The sequence below is a fragment of the Chlamydotis macqueenii genome, chromosome 17 (assembly GCF_036417535.1).
Source record: "Chlamydotis macqueenii isolate bChlMac1 chromosome 17, bChlMac1.mat, whole genome shotgun sequence".
In the NCBI taxonomy this organism is placed as follows: Eukaryota; Metazoa; Chordata; class Aves; order Otidiformes; family Otididae; genus Chlamydotis; species Chlamydotis macqueenii.
This window is the reverse complement of record NC_141572.1, coordinates 9,506,599-9,533,058: the sequence shown is the minus strand read 5'-3', so window position 1 is coordinate 9,533,058 and position 26,460 is coordinate 9,506,599. Positions and strand designations below refer to the sequence as shown.

The following is a 26,460-nucleotide window of genomic DNA, read 5'->3' as shown; positions in this document are numbered from 1 at the left end:
AAAAAAAATTCTATAGATGCACCACTTAATTGGATCTTTTAAACAGATTACTGGTCGAAAACTCAAATGCACTTGTTTATTTACAAGAAAAAAAACACATAAACCTTTTTAGTAAAGGTTTCTAAAAAAAAAATAAATCTAAGGTATTCTGTACTGGTAAAACTTTAGTCTGGAATCTTCCCAGCAGTTTTAATGTTGGGTTTTAGCAAATCTGATATAACTGGTTTAATGTGCTTTTATAGGAATGCAGTACTGTTTGTATTTTTTTAATAGGTATACTTGGATCCCCTTCTCAAGAAGATTTGAATTGTATAATAAACTTAAAGGCCAGAAACTACTTGCTTTCCCTACCACACAAAAATAAGGTACCATGGAACAGGCTGTTTCCAAATGCTGACCCCAAAGGTATTTTATGCTCTATTACCTTGTATCAGGAAGTAATGGCAGGATGGGATTTTTAAAACCACCCTAAGAATTTATCTTTATATTGGAAATGGAACATGCAGATCCCTTAAAATGGCAGTGTAAATCTAACATAAAGTCGCAAACCAGCATGAAACCCTCATACTAGCTTATCTTTTAAAAGTAATTTTTAGTAATGCTAAGATTATGTGTTGTGTGTTTGATCTTCACTGAATCCTGACTCTTGTTATTGTCTTTGAAAGCATGCTACATTACTCAAGTACCAAACATAGACATTGGATTTTGACATAGGCATCGAACAAATCTTGAACTTTGTTTCTAAAATCAGAAATGAGAGAGCTGCTTATTGCTGAACTCAGTGTAGTTTCTGCAGACTGCATGTCAGTTCTAGATCAAACAGGATAATTTCAATCAAAGTGTGGGTCCTTAGGCAGTATGAAAGGTTAAAATGTATATGGCTTAAAGAATTCCAGTTATGATAAGTGCAGCAAAAGTTAGAAAAGCAAGGAATGTAATAATTATTGCCTTTCTTGACAAATAAGGCAAAATATGATCTTGTTTTGCTATATAGCTGTGAACTTGCTTTTTAAATTCTAGTTCATACAGGTTAAGGGTGGTTGTGTTCACAGTCAGTGCTCTTTTACCTGCTCTGACGCAAATCATAAGTGACTCTTTTAAACTGGTCTAATTTAGTCTTAGTGAATATGAGCAGGTACTGAACGACTGGAAAAGCTGATTTCTGCAGGTGGAACTGTGTAGAGCCGATTATCCTTATCATTGAGAGAAACAGCAGTGATTTGTTCTGTTTTTATAATAGTGCTCGTCAATGTGAGAATTTTTACTGTGGGCTTCTGACAGCTCCAATTGTAGCATTGCTGATTTGCTTAGCTGCTGGGGGAACGTGCGGTTTGCATGAGTTCTGCATCACCTTTTCATCTGATCTTCAGAGTAGCTTTGACAGAGCAGTTTTTCAGAAAGCTGTTTGTCAGTCACTTCAGTAAAAAGCATTGTGCACGACATGCTTCAGCATAGAAGTGAGCATGTGAGTTTTCAGTGTTGAGAAAACTGCATCAAAATATTTAATGTTAATTGCTGTACAAGTTTGAAGCTTTTTCAAGCTGCCATTGAATGCCATGGTAAAGTTCTGTCTCTTCTGCCATGCTTGGTATGCATCTCATCCTGATGCAAAGCTAAACTACTTTGCTTGCAGTAGGAAGCCTCTGTTAAAGTTCTGTGTCGTAAAAGATGTGGTGAGGAGAAGAAATGGAACGGATCTTAGGATACTGCCAATATCTTTGGGCTTTTTGGTACTATAATAATTCTGGTTTATTTTCTTGGAAAAGGAAAATGTGTTACAATCAAAGTAGCTGAACATTTACAGTAACTCTGACTTGTAGCATTTGTCCGTAGTTTCATCAGACCTCACTCTTGCTGGATCAAGTTATGCTAGAATAGTTCACTGTGATGATCTAGAACTCCGAATGACTTCAGGATGACATTTTCATCATTGAATAGCCAAGTTTTCTTTTCAGAATAAGAACGTATTCTTGATTACTGATTCATTTCAGAAAAGCTCTCTCTTGGTTTGGATTTTTGGCACAACAATCAAAAGCATCTATTTGAATGAAATAAAAACCTGATCTATTCAATTTCTGCCATGGTTAAAAACAGATTGTACTGTGGGGTTCTATGCATTTCTTCCCTCAACCTTCATCCTGACGCTGAAGAGCCTTTGAACGGGTGTGCCTCCATTAGACCAGATCGTGCCAAGGGCAACTGTAACCAGGGGATGCCCATAAGATGGGCAGATGTAAGTGCTCTGCCCAAGTTGTAGGAAGCAGTCTGCTGCTTCTGTTACCGCTGCCACAGCCCGGGAATTCCAGCTGTGAATTGAAATAAGCACAAAACTTAGGGTAGCGTGTATTTTCTGTGTAATATCAGTGCTCAAACACTTTAGTACTTTGGAGTGTGTATTAAATTCTTGCTCACTTTTTTCCCCTCTTAGCACTTGATTTGTTGGATAAAATGTTGACCTTTAATCCTCATAAGCGGATTGAAGTGGAGCAAGCTTTAGCCCATCCGTATCTGGAGCAGTATTATGATCCAAGTGATGAGGTAAAGACATTGTTACAATGCAAATGTTGATTAAATGAGGTAACAGGTTATTTTCTTCATTAGTTTTAGGACAGTGTTTCTACTGATCTAACGGAGCTGAGGAATGAATTGCATCAACTTACTGAAACTTTGCATTGTTTGTTCTAGAACGTTTTGGATGCACAACACAATAAATAGGTGCTAAGGTGTACTCCTCCGAAAATGGAACTGCTCAGCTCACTATGGTCGTGTCTCATAATGCCTGGGATAAAGGAGGAGAATAACTGAGTTTGCCATCAGATTATGCATTTAAAACGCCCCAATCTGAACTTGCTGTAGTTCAGTGTACAGCTCTGATAAGATTTCCGGTTACTTTTGGTGAAGAAGTAGGGGAGGAGAAAATAAGCTAGTTTTCCTTAAAGGACAGGTGTGTTTATTCTGAGAGATACAAATGTTTCAGGTAATTTTTCTTCAGGTAGATAGTAAGCGATGAGCCTTTAACCAATATTTTCACTTGTGGTTTAGATGTGAGTAGCTACTTACTATGGTTTGATTTAACATTTGGTAAACTAATATATATCAAGCACAGAAAGGACTAATAGAATTAGTTCTTCCTTGAAGAATGCATAGTGTTAGATATTTTTGTGAAGTGCATTTTCAGATATTTTTTTTTTTCCACATATAAGGACTACAGGAAATTCAACAGAACAGTAATATTAAAAAAGTAATAATGTTTCTTTATATTATTAAGCCTGTAGCTGAAGCACCCTTCAAGTTTGATATGGAGTTGGATGACTTGCCGAAGGAAAAGCTGAAAGAACTGATTTTTGAGGAAACTGCTAGATTCCAGCCAGGATATCGATCTTAAATTGTGCATAGGTAAAGTCACAGCTCACAGCAATACGAAACTACTTGGGCAGGGGGAAGAATTTTGGAACTTTGTTACCACTAGTGAAATGTAGAACTTGCCTTTTCTATTGACACTATAACTAGCTGTTAAATTATATGCTTATTCATTTGACCTCAATCCTATTCTGTTGTTGAAGATACAGTTTCATTTTGCCTACAACATTGTCTCCAGGGAATCCAGGCACTTGTCTGAGATGTTTACCTAGTTTTTAGGTTACATGTAAGGAATAAGAATTACATTGAAATAGTGCTTCTCAGAGTAAAAGCTATGGTAACGCTTTGAAATGCAAGTTTTATTCAAAAAACATTTTAAGGGGGCAGTGTTCTTCATATACTACAGACTGTTTTATCATATGGCTTCAAATTTTTAAAAGAATTCTTCCTTAAATGTTATGTACAGAGGCGAAAGCTCTTTAAATTATTTTAAAAGGAGGGGAAAAAAACAACATGAAACTTCAGTATGATTTAACTTCAGTTTTATGTACCTCTGACATACTGTGAGTAAACAATAGGTATCTAAATATTCATAAATTAGTTAAGATTAATTTTCCAAATCTTTTGAAGATTTAAAATTTTCATTTAAAATGTGATGTGCTGATATTCACTGTCTAACTTTTTTTTTTCCCCGCTCTTTTAACTGGTCTTCATATACCATGAGGCTTGCAAGTCTCAGTGGTTTCATACATGAATAATTTTTGTAACACTTATGAAACTTCTGTGATACAAATAGATTAAAGTATCAAAGTTTTTGACTGGTAAAGAAAAACAAACCAAAGAAGACAGCCTAATCTGGATGGTGTGTTTTATGGTCTTTAAAGTAGTTTTGTGCTCTTCTCCGTGGCAGCAGTTGTTGGCAGTCCCAGCAGAAAGGTTAAGTTTTGAGCCAGTGAACTGCCTCACTGCCAGAAATCCATGACCTGATAGCAGAGTGTAGCAGCTTTGTTGCTGTGCTATAAGCAATAATTATTCTGCACTAAAAATAGGATTTTGGTTTCTGCATTGCAAGTACCCCCAGTTTTTTATTTAACAATGAATTCATATGAAAGAAAGGGGAAAAAGAAAAGTAGAGGAAACTTTTGAAAATACAGTTCTTACTTAAACAGGGCAACTTCTGTTGCCACTGGCTTGAATATTAAAATGTATAGAAGCTAACAAATGAAGTCATTTTGATCTTTAGAAATACTGGATTTTGTTTATTTAAGCTTAGTAGCTATCATTTGAAACTATTTTAATAATTAAACTATTCTAATAATTATCAATGAGGTAAATCTGAGGTTTGCACATCTGCCTCTTATTAGTTGGGCATTGCCGATAGAATTAGACCTGGGACGCAGTGGCGTGTGGTGCGTATTTCCCCTCCGTGTTTTCTGAAGGTGACTGTACAAGAGGCACTAGCAGTACCCGTGCGCATTCTGGAGGAAAAGGACATACATTTTTAGGAGTAAGATGAAAGCTGTTGCTAATAGGCTGTAGTATCAGGGAAGGAAGAGCAAGTGGCTAACATTGTGGGAAGGTGTAGTGTATGATCTCTCCTGCTTGCCTCTTTGCCCAGACCATACTTACCTAGGTTGTATTAGGGATTAAGGGATAAAGGGATTAGCGATAAAGATGTCAGTGATCCGATGCTAATGGAAATTTCTGGTTTGCTAAAAATGTTACCTTTAAATGCCTCTCTGAAGAGTTAATTTGGCCGACATGATACTGAAATTTAAATCTTGTACTTAGCTTGATAATGATATGCTGGTAATTTGTCCTAGACATTGTGGTTAGAATTATTAGCTACTCCAATCACAACAGTTTAAACATGAGTAGCTGACATCCTGGTGAGGGACAGTCCTCAGGAGTTGGCTTAAAATGCACAGCAACAGTCTCTTCCCCTGCATTTCTGCTCCCCTGCACTCCCCCTGGACTTATCAGCTAGCTCTTCTGAGTGTGTTATTTCTTGAGATTCAAAACTTTCACCTTGACTGTAGTTTTTGGAGTTGAGAAGCAGTGTGGAAATAACAGATTCTTCAGACAACCAATGTACTTCATTCATTAGTTATGATTAATCTTCCTAATCTTTTGAAGATGTAAAACTTTAATTTAAAATGTAATGTTCTGATATTCACTGTCTCTTTTTTTTTTTTTTTTTTTAAAACGTATATTGATACTGCTGTCTCTGACTCATGGTAAACATAGTGTACATAAAGCATAGAAATAGGAAGGTATGCTTGTTTTAAAAGGCAATGTTAAAACTTTCTTCACTGAAATATGTCTCTGCTCTTTTTTGTAGGACAAGGACTTAAAGGACTGGGCATGCTCAAACGTTGCTGTTCCTCTTCCCAGTTCTTTATTGTTGGTCATGTCTTGTGGCCTCTCTCAGCTTATCCACTAACTCCTTTGAGCCATTCAGGAGGGCAGTTCCTGGTAGTTTTGGCTTTTCATGCTTTCAATGAATCTTTTAAGCCTGAAGAATTGTAATTGACACTCCTATGCGTAAGCCCATTGTTGACCTGTTGCAGTACTGTACTGTAAGTGCACCTACTGCTGGCCGTATTTTAACTGCTTGCTTTCTGGTTTGAAAGATGCAGTGGTTCCTTTCACTCCTGGATCAATATCCAAGAAGGTAATTCATTAACCTCTAAGAAGTTTACACCATGAACTATGTTTTTCTGACTTTACTGAAGTCGCTGGCATTTTTTTTTAGAAAAGCTACTATTCAGGGCACTTTAAGTCAGTGACATCCCAGATTTTTTTTTTGCACTTCCTTTTTAAATAGAAATGGTTAGCATCCAGCAGAGTTTATACCATTATGCTATGGATTACAGCATAAGTCGTGTTCATGTTAATCTTGCTTATGCACTTGTTTGGGTGTCCTGTGCTGTACATACAGGTGTTCTATACAGCGTAAGAGCCACATAGGAACCCAACTTAATTGCATTCATCTAAGAAACATTTTTTCCATGTATTGACAAAATTTGTACTTTTTTCTCCCTGCCTTTTCTAAAACAGACCATTTAAAGTTTAACCATATTGGAGGCATAGTACTTCCAAAGTTCATACCGTGTAGTAGTGTTTATAAGACTTGTGCAAAGAGAATGGGTGGCAGCTCGCCAGCTTACATTTACTCACCGTGTGGTGGAAGATTAACAAAGAACGTAATGGCACGATGACCTAACGGTGAATGCTTTTCTCTGTGGAAGGCATTTATATGTGGTGGCAAGTGAGAAACCAAACTACGATGTTAATAAACTCAGTCTACATCCTGCATACTAATGAAATGCTTCAAATGAGGATTGGGAATTTTTACATTTGAATCTAATCACTGACATTCAGAATTCTTGCAGAGAGGAACACTGCATCTTTAAATGAGAAAGTTTGATCTTACTTTTGCTCCTACAGCATGTCAGCATCTCAAGTTCATTTCTTGCAACCTACACTATGGTGATTTGTAATCAAGCCTCCATGAGCTCGTGACATGAAGTACTGTTCTGTTGTCAAGTACTATCAAACTTTTCTGATAATGCTGAGTTAGGACAACCAAACAAAGCTAGCACTAAATAATGTTTAAAATTGTATACCTTCTAATGATCTTTTCAAGTATTTGTTACTGAAATTGTATAATGTGGAGTTTACTAGGTGTTATGTTCCAGTGCAGTGCCTCCTTTTCTTTCCCCACTGCTCTCTGTGGTGAGAAATTTGCCTTGTTTAAAATAATTACTGTGCCCTCGCATGACTGTTAAAGCTTTCTGTGCAAAGATGATTGTCTAAGTGCCACATGCCTATGATTGAGAAAAAAATAATCTATTGTTACCTCTGAGTTGTGTTCAACTGAAATGCTATTCAACAAATAACTTAGGAAAGATAGTTCTATTTTTAGCTTTCATATCTCTGCTGTCTTTTTCTCATTTTATTTTGGCAGCAGTGAAGAATGGATTGTATAAAGACTGCTTGCTAATATGAACAAAATGCACTTGTAATTCCTGGAAATAAATTTAAATCTTATATCTTCACATTAACATTAAGAATTAGTTTTTGGTTTCCTCTTGGGCAATGTGTTTGAATGGAAATCAGGTTCAATTGCTACTGTGGTATATATAAGGATGCTTGCTGGTTAATAACTCCAGGCTTCCTCATACCATTTAGTCTGCTCTTCAAAGAAATCTAGAAAGCCATTAACTTAGACTTCAATAGATAAGGGTGCTTACAAGATTCCATTTCAAAATTTTCCTTTTTCCTATAGTTTAAGTGTTAGTCTGCCAAAACTAATTTTTAATAAGCAAGGGTTCATCATTAAAGGGCATTTTCTATTAGGAAGTTCCTGTGGTACATAAGTCTCTGTTGCGGGGAACATATTACGAGCATCGTCAGGACGCTGCACAGGTGATCATTGAATTGTGGTGTGGAACCTATGCTAAAAAACATTTCTATAGAAATATGCACTTGACTGTTGATACTAGTGTAGAAATTTCTCTTGACATTTCTACACATCTTTACCAAAATGCTTTTCTCACTCAGTTTTGAAAAGTTGAAATATTTCTAGAATCTCTGCTACTTGTATGATCACCATTACTACAGGAATAATTTTTGGCGTGGTTGGAAAGATGACTGTTACTGAAATTAGTTTGTAACACCTCAGTTTTAATTTATTAAGGAAGAACTTTGACAGCTTACTTCACCCTTGTCTTTCCCAGTTCTTTTTTTAATACTTTCTTTAATTTTGGATTTTTGGGGAGGTGTAGACTTACCCTTGCATTCTGCCTCTCAGAATGAGAAGCTGAGGGTTTGCTTTACCTAACATCTGGTGCTTTCGGGCTTTCTTCCTTAGCTATTCTTTTTGAATCCAATTGGCATCCATCAGTATCAGTAACCACATTCATCAATCTTTTACTGAATTCAGTAAACATTGTTGGGTTGAATTTGATGTGTCAAATGCAGAAGCATGACTTTTTTTTTTTTTTGTCAGATTTTGAAAATGTAGTTTAAAAGAAGGTGCCTATAACAACACTGTGTTAGGTCAGTTACTTCATCATTTTACATTGACTTTTTTTTTTCTTTATGTAGTTTATATATTTTAGAGCGGAGAACAGCAACTCTTAATCGAAGTAACATGCATATTTCATAGTAAAGATGTTTTGGGAATAAGGAATGTAAACAGTTCACTGTCAAAAACATTCCAACCTTACAGCTGAAGAAAAATATGCAAACATAACATTCTCGTGGATGCTTTGGCAAATAAGCATCTTACTCTGCTGTCCTGACTGTCGCCGGACTCTTCCTCATCGACATCACAGGTTGTATCCAATCGGAAGTGTACAACACACTACACGGGCCGAGCGGTGTGGTGCACTAGGAGCTGTCAGGAGTAGCAGTGATGACAAACCCGGCAGTGGCCAAATGGAACCCAAGGAGTTGAGCATGGTTTTCCTTACAGAATGAGAAAAAGAAAAACCTGTTGCTGCCCACTGTAATATGCTACGATATATTTATACCATGTCGAAGTTGTTTGCTGAGCAACTGTACTATAGATTTAAACTTTATTAATATATATTTGCTTATGTTAGTGTAGTTTATATAGTCTTTGGTTATTGATAAATTTATTGTGTTGTTGCAGCACAGTGATATGGTATAAATATAGGTCTATACATACACACCATATACTCATGAATTTGGTCCCTTACGTAGTACTTTTATATTTGTACAGCAATGTCTTCAAGTGATCCCAGATTTTAGGGGAAATATTTTTGTAAATGCAGTGGTTTAAACAAAAAAGTCCAAACAATCCTTTTACTAGGTTTTAAATACATTTGTGGTTCAAAATTGTTTAGTCAAAAATTGAAATCAAGACACTAAATTAGTGAAAAGTGCACATTAGTAAAGTGAAGCTTACAGTGGTTTTTGTAGCATGTGCTGTGATCAAACTAAGTGAAACATTGGAGGAAATGTAAAAGTTGGACTAGCTTTGTAAATCTAGAACCAATTTCTAAAGGTTGCAGCTGGTTTACTTACTATTGTTGCCTTTTCTTGTGTTGTATCAGTGTAGAGCACTCTTAAAATACTCAAACTGCTTTGTCTTTGCTTTGTACTGTTGGTGCCTTCTTAGTCATGTACCCCACAAGTCCCGCATAGCTAATTTAGATAATGGTAAGTTTAAAATAAAAAAGCAAAGGAAGATTTTATAAAAAAAAAAATAAATCATTTTCTGTATGTTCTTATTCATTGTAACAATTAAACGTTTATATTGTGACAGATTTGTGATTTGGTTAATCTGTATAGATCAATTGTAAGTAGCAAAGGTTTATATTTCGTCTTATTCTTTTGATGTTGTAAACGTATGTGATTTTCTTTTTTAAATCAGGTAACTTAATGTTCTGTTTTGTTTTTGGCATCTGAATCTTGTAAAAACAAATGCAAAGAAAATCATTAAATTGTGTCCCTGTATTACCAAATCAGCATAGTACTGTGCATATATAGAATGACGGGAATTTTCCTTTAAAATGAACGGCTCTCCTACAAACCATAAATATACCGATGTGTATTACATTAGCTTATCTCAGAAATGACTCACTTGGACACCGCAGTAGTGAGTAGCCTACATTTAATATCTGTAAATTCTCAAGTGTGTTCCACCCTATGACTATACTAGCTTGAAACTAAAAACCATAGGTGAAGTTTCTTTATAGACAGGCAGAAATGTTTTATCTTTGGTGCGAGAAAGTTAGGAAATCATCGGTATTTTGAACTGTTGAGCACAGAGTAATGCAAATAGATTCCAGTGGATCTGATGATTCACAGGCTTTTTTGACACTATATTGATATTCATATAGCTATTGCCCTGTTCCCATGAAATCTTGAAAATTATTACTTGAGCAATCCTTAGAGACCAAATGTTTTTATTTTACTACAGAAAGGTTCTTCTCAGGCCAAGAGTTTGAAATGTATAATTTCTGAGAGCAATGCAAGTAAGCTTACATCACTGTTACGGGCTTTTAATGATTTAAAAAAAATTTTTTTTTTTTTTTTTAGCCTAAAATCAGGCTGTGCCAAAGAACTGAACTCTTAAAAGGTGTAGTTGGATAATGGCAGCTAGAAACTTCTAAATAATATGGAAACATAGAAAATGTGACCTGAAACTAAAGAGAGCTTAGCCGTAACTGACAGGTCTGTAACAACTCTGAGCATCGGCTTGTCAAAATTCATCTCTCCATCCTCTCTTTGGCTTTCACAGCAGATTATGTAATTTTTTTTTCCTGGAATATTACAGAATTTCATTTTTGACATAGATAGGTTTATGCGTCTTCTTACTTTTTCGTTGCCTGTAGCTGCCTCTCGCATTCTTTATTCCCTCCAGCAGAACGCTGTATTCACAACAGTGGGTACTTCAGTGCATTACTTCGAGGTGTAACTGCACTGCAGCTTGTCTCAGTGGGGTTTTGACAAGCTGCTGATTGACTTAATACTCTTGTAATCCTTGTTTAAGTAGGGTTAGTTTGAAATATCATGCATACGTCCTGTATTTCACCAGAACTGGACACCGATCCTTTCTATCTGTAAACTTCCAGTGTAATGGGTGCTCTTGAACTGTTGGAGTCAAAGACTGAGGAAATGGGTGCTTGGGTCTGGGTGTGGGCTTGTGGTTTGTGTGGGCTTGTGGTTTGTGTGGGCTGGTCTGTTTCAGTGAGAGCCCCCTTGATGCTTTGGGAGCTGAGCTGCCTGTGCTGGGGGAGGTGGTGCTCTCAAATACTCGTGAAGGCTTGTGAGGAACTACTGAGTACCAGCCCTATTTATTTGGAGAGATATTAGTGTAGGTTTGATGGCATCAAGGTTTGTAGAGCTCTGACCTCAGGACTTTCTCTGCAGACCGAAGATGCCAGCTTCTGTTTTGTGTACATTTCAGTTCTTCTTTCTACTAAATTGCATCTACCTAACACCTGACAAGCTTGAAAAATAAGAAAAACATTTGAGGCATGTAGAAGACAAACTTCATCACCATGTCTGTTGATAGTTATCTTGCTCTGATGTATCTTTTCACCACACATGAATCTCTTCAGCTAGCTTCAGAAGAGTTCCAGAGCTTGAACTCTGGTTCCAAAGGCAGCTTTGGTGAGTCTGCAAAACAACATCCTGGTGCTCTGCCAAGTCCTAGAGGTTTTACATCCCCATCAGAAATGTGGCCCCACTTACGCGGTGTTCATGTGAGGGCTGATCTTGGAAGTCAGATATGAGAATTGTTCTGTAACCCCTCTATCTTTCCTCTTTATAAATTACTCACGCTTTCCTTTGGGCGTTTTCCAGAACTCTGCCTGTTTCTTCACTGTATCTTACTATTGACAATTTACTTTCTTCTTTATCTTCATGTTCAAAGTGAGTCTAAACAAGTCTCAGTTGTTCCAAAACCCTTTATTCTATGGTACTTGTGAGCTTTCTGATGATAAACAACAGATTATTAATCCTGTTAAGTTAAAATGACGTAAATCCAGTGAAGAGGTAAGTAAGAAAGCTGGAAGGTCTCCTGAGACTCTTCCTGTCGGAAGCACAGCATGTGATCTGGTAACTGTATGTAGATTTCTGGGAAGGCAATATAAAAATAGACGTAAGGAACAGAAAGGAACAATGCATTTGGCTAAGATGTGGCATGTGAAACCCAACTCCATTGGGTTTCTTCACGGCTGTTGGGAACTTCTGTGGGAAGTCCAGCAGTCCCTGGTTCTAACTTTTCTCTTTTTGACTCTAAGTCTTTAAATAGCTTGTGAATATTGAAAGCTTTTTCTGCTTCCCTAAAATTGCCTCTCATTTTCCTCTCAACACACACACACACAGAGCCCATTTTCCTTAAGTTCCTTCCCTTTCCATCTAATTAATTAGTGTGGCAGAGAAATGTGTGATCCTTCTAGCTTTTCATTTTACTTAGTACAGAGGTAGCTTATCTTTGTACATGAAGGCTGAAAAAAAAGTCTTAAAAGTATTCAATTTCTATTTTCCTAGAAAAGAGCAAGAAATACCTTGACAGCATGTTGGGTTTGCAGCATTTTCTCATCTGAAAATACAGAGTTAAAGAATACTTTCATTCATCTTGTGAGTCTTTCCGTGAGTTTTTGTGACACTCAACTGTATTAGCTGTCAAATGAAATAATTCTTCTCAGTGTCTCCTTCCACTGCTGCTTGGACTGGGCTGACCTTTGATCTTGCTGAGTTACTGTCTTCCAGCAACGCTTCTCTTCCTCAGGGTTTTACACTTTCCATCTTGGTATTTTTCTCCAAAGTCCTTTGATTACTATGACTGACTCGATTACTTCACTTCTTTGTTCTTACTTTTCTTTATTTTGCATGGCTGTAGATTACCTATTGTCTCACAGCTCAACTTTTCTTTGTGTTTTTTCTTTTTTTCTTCTGAGCCACGGACACAACTGTGCTTCACAGCTGGGCCCTGGTTGCAGGCAGCTGACTCCTGGGCTGCTGGTTACAGCCACCGGCTTTGGGGAGAAAACCTGCACGCGCAGAGCAGCTCCTCTCCTGCAGTCAGTCGTTGCAGTGCCCACGATGGCACGGACTAAGGTGTTGCGCAGTATAGCGATCTGTTAATTCCACCTTACGATTGTAATGCTGACCTTGAATACACAACCCAGAAATAACAATGGAAAATTTTAGTCTTTCCAACCATGACGCATGCTTCAGCACATCTGAAAACTATTTAAAAATTCAAGCTTTTTTAGCAAAAAAAAAAAAAACAACCGAAAACTCAAAGCTCTAAGAGAATGCCATAGAAATTTTTTAAATTTGCTATCAGTAAAATACTTGAGATGCACCTTTTAGGGTTTGTTGTTGTTGTTAGATCTGAAACTAAATGGCTTGTTCTGAAGATGTTTTTCTGCCTTAAAACTGCAAATGCAAAAATGCTGAATATTCAGAATTTGGACTTGAGACTCACTGAACTGATTACATCACAAGTGAGCTGAACAAGTCAGGGGAAGGTCTTTTAGTCAAACCTTTGTTCTAGTTCACCTTTCATTTCAACAGCTAGTACTTAAGAGGAAATTTTGACTAAAAAACCTTTCTCCGTTCTGGGAAGTGTTAAAACTCACAAACATTCTGATTTGTAGTTGAGACATCATAGACTCAAGAGTTCAAACTTTAGATTTTTTAATGCATTCTGTGTTTTTAAAAAGCTTTTCGTTAGTTTTTGTACATGTATATACTTAAGCAGGCTTTTTGACTAGATGTGCCACAGATGTGGAAGGAACACAAACTTTTGCAGGCCAGCTTACACACTCAAAAATACTTAAATGAATTTGTTGATGTCACTATAGCTATGTGTTCTGTGTTTGCTCTCACATGCAGCATAAGCACAGCACTCCAGTCAAAAGCGTGGGGATTAAGGAAAACAACTGTGGTAATTTTTAAGCATTCTTTTGTAGCTAAACTTAATTTATAAACTTGTTTTGAAAGTGTGTTTGGTATTTTGGGAGAACTGTATTAAGCTGTTTTTACAGCTGACTTGGTGACATTTCTCTAGGTATAATATGCTGTTGTTTCAGCATGGCAAAGGTCTGCATAATTCATGTGTGCTCAACTTAATCACTGGTTTTCTGCTTGTGACAATAAATGGCATTGTACCAAAAGCAATATATCCTGTGTGTAGTTAGTAGTGGAAATAATTATTACTGAGCAGCCTTTATTTTCATTGTCTTTCCAGCCACTAGCATGGATCGTGTGCATTGACAGTTGCTCCAGGCTGTTAAAGATGTCTGGGGGGAAAAAAAAGGTCCTGAATAATACTTGTGTGCTTTCTGGAAGCTGCTGCTGTACTTTGAAGCAGAAAAAGGTTGCATCTGACGCTGCATTAAGCTTATTTTCTTCTGAGTCTTATAATCAGAATACATCTAGATCTAGAGTGTTTCTCCGGAATTGCTTCTCCACGTTTTTCCTCTTGAGAAAGGCCCAGGCTCAACACCAGCATCGTTAGAGCCAAGGATTATAAGAGAGCGGAAGGGCTTTTTTTTCTCTGCTTGGTTTTGGATTCTGCTAAGCTATGTGCAGCCTTACTAGATCACGGCACTGTAAAGAGACTTGTGGAATGCTGCAACTGCTTTTGCTCAGCAACTACTTAACTCAAGACCAGATAAGACCACGCAGGCAGTATGCAATGCATGGGAACTCTCTAGTCTTAAGTTCTGTCCCTCCTGGCCCCTGGTAGCAATTCGGCGCTACTGCCTCTGCAAGTGAACCAGCCTTGGATAAACTTTCTCTTAAAAGAGGAAAGCTTTGTGTTTCTGGGTGCCAAAAGGGCAAGATATTAAGACAGTTATCTCCCCATCACTTGCATTTGACTGCTAGTGTGTAGTATTCATCATACTGAAGTTCCACTGTGCAAAATTGTAATGCTGTAGAAATAACAGGGCTGAAGAACTTGCTCTTCTCAACGTGTATATTCCTCCTCGCTTTCAAAGTCTGTAGAAAAATACCTACTTTCAGTTATAACTGAATAGCTTTTCTGCATTCTCTGTGCACATTTTTCTCTGCTGCTTCCTACTTTTCTTAGATGTGACTTATTTTACTGCTAATGGTGTTATAAAAACTGTAGTACTACAGGTGTCATGTGGTAACTTGTAAATAAAATTACTGTAAACACATGGTGAAGTTATTTGTGGTGCTGCTCTGTAAACGTGTGACATTACCTTAGCTGTAAATCTTAACTGCGCTTTCCTGAAGGGCCTATACATTGCACTTGGTGACTATAAAGCCAGTGTCTGTGCCTTTTGCAAGAAACCTTTCCGTGACTAGCCTCCACAGCAATCTGGTCCTCATAACAAGTTCCAGGCAACTCTAGCATTGACAGTAATTATTTCTAGGCAGTAACTTTGCAACATAGTTTGATAGATGACAGCAAATCAACACTTATGTCAAGCTGATTGTCAGTGGAGCAATAGTACATTTTTATGTAAATATCTCTAACAATTTGTACAGCGAGCAGAGAACACAAGATTATTTATGGTTGGAAGATGATTAGGAAACTGTTGCTGTGGCAGCATTTTGTCCTTGGAGCCTATCAGCTCTAGCAAAGGACTGTCTGTTTCCTATCCAATTGAGAGGGTGGCGGAAAAAAAGTGGAAGAGGTCTGACCTGTGTAGAGAACACAAAGTGCTATGTTTTAGTTAAAAAAACATACAGCGCTCTGCTGCGTTCCCGTCGTGGTTGGCATGCTGTCAGAAATGGAGCAACAAACGCTTGTGTGGCTGGCTCCAGGGGCATGCAGTCAGGAGAAAAGGTACGGCAGGCGCTGCCAGGAGCTGGTGGGGATGTGTTTATGAACAACACTCCCTTTCTCTTCTAGAGAGCAGTCCTGAGGAGGTCTAATTACCAGTCAGATGTTACAATCGTCAGAACAACTGGCCTTCGTGTATGCGTGTGTTGTGGAGGGCTTGTCATTGGTCTGTGTAGCAGTAGATAAAATTTCACGTTTAAAGGTTTTCATGCCTTTTCTTTGGGGGATTAATGTTTTAGTCAGTCCTATGGAATACTTTAAGAAAACATTCAAATGTCTGTATTTTCTGTAGTGCTGGAGAGATAAACAACTTGTCATTCTCAACTACCTGAGGCTCCAGTCAGCTGTCTTTTGTGTATGTTGGTAAAACCCACCTTCTACTGCCTCCCATGGCTTTTTTGAAAAGCATGCCTGGGCAGGGGTGGATGGGACAGGGAAGCTGAGGGATAAGCTGCTGGAAATACATGTTCTTTAATGCTGTTCCTGCTACTGAGGTACATCTATGGAGTCATCCTCTGCAGTTCTCTCTTTCCTCTGGCTTCATCCCATGGTTTTTCCTGTCGGTGCAGACTAAGTGACGTTGCTTGTGGATGCCTTGTCTGTGACTGATTAGATTTTCCTCCCTCTTCCACTCTTTAAGTTCATCTGGAAGCAGAGTTCACTCCAACTTTAATTCTGAAATCAGTTATTTTCCTTTTTTTTTTTTTGTGAGAACTCTTGGTAGTTATTACAGAGTTGACTTTTTTGCTAGGCAAATTACACTTCCTTGTGAGACAGTAATAAAAACCTTGGCAAGCAACTTTCTCTATGCTTGCTTTGTTCTGCACAATGCATTTAACAGATAAATCAGAACAGATTTTTTGCTTTCCTTGTGTATTGTGCTGACAGTCATCAAGAGCACACCAATTTGGGAAAAACTGTTTTTAGAAAACTGCTCGCGTTTAGTGAACATTTTGTGTGTTCATTTTTTAAAAATAATTGGCCAAATGATCTGCAGCGCAAGTACAGTTATTTGAAGGGATGGGCTACAGAGGTCCAGTGACAGGCATGCAGCACTTGCGCAACATCTAGTTTGGAGTTCTCCTGAAACTGCTCAGGAGGGGGAAAGCACATAAAGAGAGTTGTAGCTCTTTCAAAAGCAACTGGTGAGACAAAAAATGCTCTAATAATGGTGGTGGTGCTGTCTAATAATGTCAGGTATGTTCAGAGTTTAAATAGTGCCAAATAAATGAGCAAAGAACAATTAATTGCCCTCCACTTTTAAGATGTGGACAACCAACAGTTGGGCCAGGCTCCATCACTCTGCTTCAGATACTGACAGTCATGGTCTGATCAAAGTGGCTGTATTAATGCAGGTATTTTTGACTACAACTTCCCTTCATACTTTTATTAAGTAATTAAGAAAATTGCTTTCTATTCAAATCAATCCTTAAGTTGGGGAAGAAAAAATGATCTTTCAGTGTTGCTCATGACTTGCAATGACTGGATATGATAATGTTTCTGCTTCTCAGCTTTCAATCGCTTGTGTAATTCTTCACCTTTTTCTTCCCTTTAAATCTCCTTCCCTATAACTGTTACATACAGTCTTTGGGAGCCTGATTCTTTTCAAGGTATTTAAGTGAATTAAGAGGCAAGTACCACATGGAAACATTTACCTGGAAACAGTTCCACTTAACATGGATCAAACAGTTTCTCAAAGCAGGAGTTTGTGGCCTTTACGGTAAGGGATAATTGAGTATATTTACAGCAAGTATATTAAATTAAACACTTTTTTCAAAGAATAAACATACTCCAAACAAATACAAGCCTTTTCAGAATAAAATGTCATGTCCATGATAGCTACTGAATGGAATCTCTGACAGAAAAAAAAAAAAAACCAAAAACAAACTGGTACTAGGAAACAAAAATGTCTCAGAAGCAATGCTCTTGAATTAATGAAATTCATGTGTGCAACAGAGATTGACTGAAGGTGGTGATTATAACCCAGGCGTTTTTTGTGGGTAGAGAGGTGGGCAGCAACAATGAAGCCTGTGGCATTTCTTGTATAAACATTTCTATCCCTGAATTGCCACACAACTCCTCAAACAAAGATAGCAAGCAATTAACCAGGAGAGTCCATTTCAGCTCTTAAGGTGCTTATTCAGGATATTCCAGTATTGCCTTGGCATTCACTTATACTGAGAATGGATTAATGATGACATTTTTGTGTTAAATTATTGAAATTTGGCATGTGTATATTTTGGTTTTACTTGAATGCATGAATCACTTGAACACCTAGTAATTTTCACTGTTAAAAGAAGTGTGACTTCATTTCAGGGATCCTGCCTTGCTATTGCCTGCTAACTGTACTTGAATTTGGAGGAGTGGGAAACATAATTTGCTTTTCTTTTGGAGTGCACACTTTCATGCCCTGAAATGTCTTTAGAATAATAATCTTCAGGTAAACTAGTAAAAATTACAAACTCTCTGTATGGCCTGTTCAGGGATAATAAGTATATATGTATACCCCAACATCTTTTTTTTTTCCCGTTTTGCCTAGAAGATACTGGGAGCAAAGAATGAAATTCACTTTTGTACAGAGCCTTTAGCTACCACAGAGATGCAAACAATGAAACCCTCCTGGCTGTACAGGATGCCCTTCCTGGCACCACCGTAGTTTGTGCTGTTCCTGCTCTCACGCTAAGCTTTCATTCTTCTTGTGCTACCCATCCGCATGTTTCAAACACTGGATTTTACAGATAAAGACAATCTATATTCTAGAAATCAAAAGCCATTTTGTGTTACAGTTGCTATTAATGTGTCCACAGGTAAAATTTTTCAGCAATAAGGCTATACAGTTTCCAGGGAGGAAAAAGAATGGACATAAATTTGCTCTAGAAAAGATGTAATAACACTTTTAATTCTGCCTCCATGAAAATACAAATAAGAGCTGTTAAAGGAAAAGGAAAAGCATAACTGTAGCTTAGACCTACGTGCTCCAAAGCTCTCCTGCCTATTCCAGTACCTGTAGAACTGTTGCAATGATTATGGTCTGTAGTCGCGCCATCTGCTGGTGGAAAGTCGCCATGAATATAGTTTATATAAATAAAAACTTTGCTGAATGACAGTTAAACATGATCATTAAAGAAAAAAATTTATAATAATACTACCTAAAGTGTTCTGGAAAATATCATATAAATGATCTAGAATTATAGTTCCGATGTTTATCAAAGGCTAACCTAGTGACAGCTTAGAGCAAGAACAAACCTCTGAAACTGTTGGTGAACAATTTATGTTTTTACATGGTATGTTTTGGGGTTCTTTTCTTTTGGGTTTTTTGTTTTGTTGTGGGTTGGTTTTTTTTAAGCAGGCTGAATCTTACAGTAGGTGTGCAGTATGACTGGTCAAGGCAGTAGAAATGAGGATTAAAGGAAAATTCTGTTGCGTAGTGACTGATTTGATCATTCTTCCCCTTTTCCCCTAGTTTCTGGTGTGGTCCAAGCAGTTCCGACCACCTACAAATAAAGGCCACCACCTTGTGAGGGAATGAAGCACAGAAGCAAGGTGAAGCATCGGGTACTTAATGTAAATATTAACGATTACTTTTATGGTAGTTATGATTGTCAAACTTTGTACAATCTGTTCTTCACCTCTCTGTACCTGTCCACCCCCTTCATATATACTGACATAAGTATCAAAAAAGCAATTCAAGATAAAGTACTGAGAGAAAACAACATTGTAGCTTGATAACATGAAAAATTATTCCTCTCTTGTAATAATATCCAAGGGATTGCAGAATCTTGTTTGTATCAGCAGCAAAGTATCCTGCAGTTTCCAGTGTGACTGTTAGAAGCTATATCCAAGAGTCTACAGGTTAATATGCAAGAGAACAGAAAATCCAGCACACCCTGTCAGCTCACTGCCTTCCTGCTGCCAACACTGAAGGTGCTAAAAGGGTACTTACTTTTTTTTGCAGTCTGAAAAAAAATACATAGTTGTGCTATACACCAAAATATGAACTTACATAACTGGGATGCGAACAACTATGTGGTCAGTGAGTGCAGATGTTGTTGGCCTGTCATTTCCGCTGTGTGTTTCTTCCTTTCCTACGCTGACTTCATGGTTCAGGTGGTCAAGCTGCCAAACTGGGGCAGTTACTGAATTCACTTCTTCAAGTTCAGGGATGGCAGGAAGTGCTCTACAGGCAAGAGGCTGATTGAAAGGTATTTGTTTTTTTCTTCCATTCAAATGCTAATATTTTATTTAATGGCAACCACCTGAAAAATATTTGGTTTAGAGAAGAAAAAAAAATGCTGCTGAAATAAACAACACCAGCTGTGCTTACATTTTGGTAGAAATTCTAGGCAATTCTTGAAGCTAGGTGGCAGGTTACTTCACTGGCCACATCCAGTTAATACTGAACAGCAACACTACTGCAGGTTGGAGTTAAAAAATGTTGACAGATGCTTGTTCTCTCTATGCCTGGCAGACACTTCTCTAATAGTAACAAAGAGGATGTAATCAAACACTAAGATTGATACTGTTATACACTATCATTACAATATACAAGATTGCTTGAGTTAATCTTGTCTTTAACCAGTCTCTCTATTTCTTAACAGAAACATTCGACTCAGTTGTTCTAAAAGTTACAAAGGAAGTTCACACATTTGTTTATCAATATTTATATAAGGATGCTTCAACCTGTTATAAAAAAATCAGTACAGTTTTAGCCACAAGATGGAGCCAGTACAGTTCCTGGCACATCTTCCTAGGCGAAGAAAAAGTTACATGCTACTATTTTGTCTCTAAATCCTTCAGCAGCTTTAAGAGCATTGTTTGCTTCTCACTTAGTTACTAAGATAGCACTGGGAAAACAAAATGCAGAAATGTCTGGCAGCTAGGGTGCAGAGTTCGTATATAAATCATTCCAACCCACAAATGAAACTCTTACAGCTAATCTGATCAAGAAAAATAAAAATCAATGATGCTTCTTTCCTGACTCCAAATAAAAGTAGTCTTTAGACTCAGTTACATTCTCTGGGGGTTTATGAAATTAAGTGACTCGAACAAAAGAAAGAAGGAAAGATTAAGAGGGGGGAAAACCTAGAGGGTGGCAAATAAGGCCCTTGGGTTAATCTTACAAATCAGATGTATCAATATAAGTAATAAAACAGCAGCTACCACAGTGACTTTAATACAGTTAAGATCCCAGTGAACAGGACAGGAAGACAAGGGTTGCTCTTTACATTCTCGTTCCAGTGTCTTTTTAGATACTTTTTTGATAAGATGCCTCCTGAATGTAGCCAAGCTTTTAACTTGTATGGTGTGCCTGGACCAATTCAGGAGAAAACACTAACAAGCTGAAAATGTTTTTACAATCAATTAGCTAACTCAGTAGCAGAAGTCTTCATTAAAATGTCAGTGCATTTATGAACAGGCCAGTCACATCCCCACTTCTTTCCACTGAAGAATGGATATATTTGTATAACATAGAATCATAGAATCATAGAATCACACGGTTGGATGGGACCTATAAGATCAACATATCTGCACAATGGTCCTGCTTGTAGAAAAGACAGAAGTTAAACATCTGTAGCACTCATTTTTTCTTTCATGTATTTTTTCTTCGAACAGCTCTCTACATGAAAATAGTTGTTGTGAGGCTGGTGGGTTAATAACAGATTAATGGTAGCAGAAATACATTTTATTAGCATTGTATAAGCTATTATTGTGTAAAAGCATCTATAAGATGGGGTCTGTGGAGCGGCCTAACATTTTTATTAGACCAATTACCATGTTACCTCTTCCCAGAAGTCCATTTTGAGTATATTCTCTTAAACATCAGTCATTTTCAAATCTAATTTGCATTTAAGCTGTTAGAGAAACTTTACTATATGTTTCTATTAAGTTATTGAAAGTGGTGTTACAACTTAAGAAAGAAATAAATTGAAATCAGTGTCCTGATGTATCTGAAATGCTATTTGTAATTCAGGGAAGGTAAGAGATGCATCAAGATTTTGTTTCTCTCTCTACAGGGCTTCTCTGGCCTTTAAACTTTTTAAATCTGCTTGCTTAGAAAGAAAGGTGGGAACAGGCAGGTAATCATGATCTTGAAGTGCGAATAGCAATTCTGAAATGCCTTTGGGGATCGTAATGAAGAATCAGTTGAATGCCTGGCAATCAACCAAATAGATAGATACGATCATGAGACTGTCTAAACAGGAAAAGAAGAGTCCTGTGTTTCACAACGACAAAAATTGCTGTGGAAATCCACAGTTCAAGAAATAATTTGATAACTTGGAGAAGGATCTGTGAAGAGATATAGAAACAACTTAGAAGTTGAAAAATGGGCTTTATAAAATGCTATTACTTGAAAGGATGACTTGCTCTTCTATCTACAGTGAGTCTTGCTGTCTCCTCAGTCTTATGGATGAAAGAAAAAAACAGCTGAAAGATAAAACGAAATACATTCAAGGAAGAAATAACATATATATATTTGTCAATGAGAGTAACTAATGACTGGAACAAGGAATTAAGAATTTGTACAGACAGGATGTTCTAGCATGTTTTCCTAAGGGATGTTCTGGTTTAAATGACAAGTAGTATTGCCAGTCACATGGCCTCTATCTTACAGCAAGTTGTGCCACATGATTACAGTAATCCCCTTGGTCTTATTTATATGTGAAATGATAGAATATGCTTGTGCTGGACAGGATATAAAATGAGGATGGAAATGTAAGTCTAGGTTTTAAGATGAGAAACACACCTCTTGGAGGAAGGAAAAAAAAAAAAGAAAAAAAGAAACCAAACAAACCTAAAACAGAAAAAGCTTGAATCCCTGCCTTTAGTCAACTGTTTTGGATATATAGGCAAGCATATGCAGCATGTGTTTATACAAAACACATATAAAGAGAAAATTAATCTCTGCTTTTCTATGGCTCACAAAGCACAGGTTTAACTTCTCAGATAAGTAACAGCTGGCCAACAATCAGCCAAGGAGTCTGTAGCAGCACGAATCAGATGACAATCCTATATAAAGGTGGATTTTATAATATGTATGTGTACATTGACAAGCTTGTGTAGTTCTTTTTATTCTACTGCCTTTTCCTTTTGCCTTAGTGAAATGTGTCTTCTGCTTGCTTTACTGCTAAATACAGACAATACATGCTAGCATCTGCTTTTGCACTTTAAAATGCTATGGTCCTCATAAAGGGAAATTAGTTTGTATGTGTTGTTGTGCTGGTTTGTTGTGTTGCCACTCCTGTTTGCATGCTAAATTGAGATTCAGATGTTCCACTGTACTGTGTGACTTACTTACCAGGAGTGAACAGCTGCAAAACTGATGATGCCATTTCCAGTCTCATGGTAAAGTGCAGTCCAATTCTTGTTTACAGTCTCAGTGTATCTTGCTGGAGGCACAATATAGCCCTCTGCATTCAGAATTACCTAGCCACCATCAAGGGTTCAGAATAGTTCTGTCTTTCCAGTCTTTGGGTATGATCTAGACAACCACCTCCCAAACGAACTTGGGATAGTTTAAAATAGCTAGTACTTTTTCAGACATGAGGGGGAAGTTGGAGAACTACTGGGTTAGGCTCTAGTTCCCTGACAGATTTTGTGTAGTCCAGTCATGTACACCAATGCATTTTCATAATCAGAAATTAAATCAAAATACTGAATTCTGAAACAGGTCTTCACAGACAAACGTGAAGAATGCCTACTATGTTCATCCTGTTTTCCATCTCTAGTATGCTTTCACAACATTAATTATCCAAACAAGTCTGTATTTGATATATAAAATGCTTATGCTTATTTCCCATAAAGAGAACCCCGAGGTAAATTGCCCATGGATAGTAAGATTTGGAATTTGAGAGTTAGGACTGGGAGCTATAATGTTCAGCTTGCGCCACTGGCTAAATCTACACTGTTAATTAAAATAGAAAGACCTTCTAACGTACACTTTTGGTACCGCTGTTTGGCTGTGAATCTTCTTTTGTAGAAATTTAAAGCATATTACAATGAGTCAAAATACTTGTGTCCCCAGTTTCAGGACTTCATTTCTACTGCATCTCACCTTTGGGTCCTGGTCTGTGACTCCGGCAGTTCCAGAGGTTGTAATTGAATGACTATGTCAGATATATACACAAATGGAACAGTTATAAATTATCCCATTAGAAAACACTTGTTAATTTTATATGGAGAGATAGACATGCATTCACACACTACAGTTGTCTGTCCTGCTCTTGACTCTCTTGAAAGACTTTCTGCAAATCCAACAACAGCTAGCAGGAAAAGCAGAAAAAACCAGTTGCAGGGCTTCCCCACTTACCGAACTAGGCAAGTAGCTGCTCGCAGTCCCTGCAGCTGCCTCTGCTTTTGAGGACAGTCAGAATTTCATGGATCCAGTATCTTTTTCTCTCCACAGCTTGGCTGGTAAAAGAAACAATTTTCAGGAATATGTTCTTATGATTACCACTTTCACTGCTGTGCTCATATCAAGATGATTCTTTTTGTTGGCCTTACATTTTTTCTTAAAGATCAAAAGGAATATATAACAGAACTTGAACTCTTATAAGCTCCTACTACTGCTATCCTGCAGTGAAAGGTCTAGACTTTCTAGTGAAAGTAGATATTTAAGTATTATAAAAGCAAATTCTGTGAAAAAAAAAAAACAACTCAAAAACCAAAACAACCTAGCTACTAAAACTGAAGCTTGAAGGGTTTCTATGCTGGCTAATTCCCTGGTGAACTTCTCTGCTTTAGGTAGGACACTTGTATTTCTGTCGGGCTGAATATTAGAAAAGTTTAGTTAACATCTGGTTTTGCTATTTCAAAAGTCACACAAGAGATTAAAGTAGCACTTCCACAGTGATGGTGAGGATCAAAAGAGCAATTCAGATTTTCCAGGTGACAAATCACCCTGTAGTGGTCGATATTTCAGCCCTCTGATTAGAGAGAACAAACATACTCCTGAATTAGGTATCTAGAGTTGGGTGATACAGACTTTTTTCCACCTCACATCCATTTATATGTATATGAGCAGATGTATACATCATATAAAAATCATTATACAAAACTGTTTGATTCATAGCCCTCAAAAAAATTCCTCTGCCTATTCTCCAGTTGAGGACAGCTTGAGATGCCAAAGTATTTCAGGACAGCTGATCATATCACTTGATATTCGCTGATCCACTAAGCAGTAGCTTCACTGCACATTTTCTGGGTTTGGAGGTTTTACATTGGCATACATAATACAATTTAATACTTATTCCTACTGGTTTCAAAAATCATCCCCCATGAAAAGTTACTAATTTATTTGTTCACCTGAAGTACCTCCCTACACACGCAGTTCCAGAGAAGCAAATAAAATATGCTGTGACAAATACCAGTATATTTTATGACCTAGCAACAAGCTGTTTTGCAATTAACACATAGTGTTATATTTTCATATTATATAATCAGAAGTTTGGTATTAATTTTGTCAGATATTTCTATATTATACTCTTTAGGCAGGCTGCTGCCATGTCTCAAGAAATAGATGTGCTTTTCTTTTCCTAGGAGAACTTCAGAGAACACAATGTTATAAACCTAAGTAACTGGGAAGAGACAAGCAAACTGTTTCTTCTTTGTCTTCATTGCTAAGTTCAAATTTATGGCAAACATAGGAAAGAAGAATTTTTCTTAAAAAAAAAAAAAACATTTTTTTTCCTTCTTTCAGCTAAAACAGAGAATGTGGTGCTTGACAATTCTACGACCAATCAATTTGGTTTTTAAATTTGGTTAAAGTCTACAAACTTTTGAGACTTAACATATCTTGAAGCAGCAAAGGAAGGAACAATCCTGACATTCTTTCTCAGTTTAGATGCCTTTAATGGTCTTCCTGCTTTTACCTGTCATGTTTTGAGTTTGTCCAGTTTTCAGAACGGCTTTTTATGTTTTTGGATACGATTCACCTGCCAGTTCTATTTCTAACATGCTAAACCTCATGGATAATGACTGCATACCATCTCTCCAATTCCCATAATCCAGTGAATTGCAGAACTACAAACCATAACCTTGATTAGAATCCTAATGAGAAACAGCAACACCACGCAATCCTATTGCAGAATTGTATTTAAAGAGAAGTTTCATGATACAGAGCTCACAACAGAAACACAGGCAAGAGTTGTCAGTGTCAAAATCAGTCCCACTAAAATGGGGTGGGTTACATTACTGATGATAATATGACCGGGATATAATGAGGACACTACGTGGGATGTAGAAGTAGTGGTAGTAGTATGCCATCTACTTTGTTAATCAAGATCAGAGCTCCACTGTGAAAGGCAGACTTCATCCTAAGAGTTTACAATCTAAACAGTACAGAAATTGAGATGCAAGCATTTAATTTCTTCCATGCTTTTAAAGTTATTTAGCTGTCTCAGTGAACTACAGGCAGTACTTTCAAGTACATAATGCTGTATCAGAAGTTCATTCGTACAAGCAACCTTAACCTGCTGCTGAAAGCACTGAATACATCCTTGACGTGTTTTTATCTTAAAAAAAAAAAAAAAAAAAAGAAAAGGATGGTATTCTAACAGTGCAGCTTGTGTATTTGTTACTAGGGAAACAAATAGCAAAGAGAAAGAAACCCTCAGTGTCCTTGTCATTGGGATCTTTCAATCTTTCAGTGGAGAAGCAGAGCTTGTGTTAAAACAATGAAAACATTGTTCAGCTTTCGGGATCCTTTGCTGTCCTCGCTGAATGACAGACCCTTCTTTCTCCCCCTTGTCCCTCTTGTCATCTCTGAAAAGAGTCATCACTTCTATATTCAG

At 37.3% G+C, this 26,460-nt stretch overlaps 1 protein-coding gene and 2 long non-coding RNA genes across 3 annotated transcripts in view; 1 reads left to right on the top strand and 2 right to left on the bottom strand.

Annotated features, from left to right (window-relative positions):
- MAPK1 (mitogen-activated protein kinase 1) overlaps positions 1-7,421 on the top strand; it is a 35,777-nt gene extending 28,356 nt beyond the window's left edge. Inside the window, exons 6-9 of the mRNA XM_086761733.1 lie at positions 274-405; positions 2,429-2,538; positions 3,269-3,396; positions 5,702-7,421. Of these exons, the coding sequence (XP_086617859.1) occupies positions 274-405; positions 2,429-2,538; positions 3,269-3,385 (359 nt within the window). The 3' untranslated portion in view covers positions 3,386-3,396; positions 5,702-7,421. The remainder of the gene's footprint in view (positions 1-273; positions 406-2,428; positions 2,539-3,268; positions 3,397-5,701) is intronic.
- Positions 7,422-10,413: 2,992 nt separating this feature from the next.
- Positions 10,414-24,084, bottom strand: LOC147598589 (uncharacterized). The gene is made up of 3 exons (XR_015260452.1): positions 23,979-24,084; positions 18,627-18,716; positions 10,414-13,011 (listed from the first exon to the last, which is right to left on the bottom strand). It is a non-coding gene; the product is annotated as an uncharacterized LOC147598589 (long non-coding RNA).
- Positions 15,318-16,311, bottom strand: LOC147598590 (uncharacterized). Its single transcript, XR_015260374.1, has 2 exons — positions 16,169-16,311; positions 15,318-15,528 (listed from the first exon to the last, which is right to left on the bottom strand). It is a non-coding gene; the product is annotated as an uncharacterized LOC147598590 (long non-coding RNA).
- Positions 24,085-26,460: the final 2,376 nt, after the last annotated feature.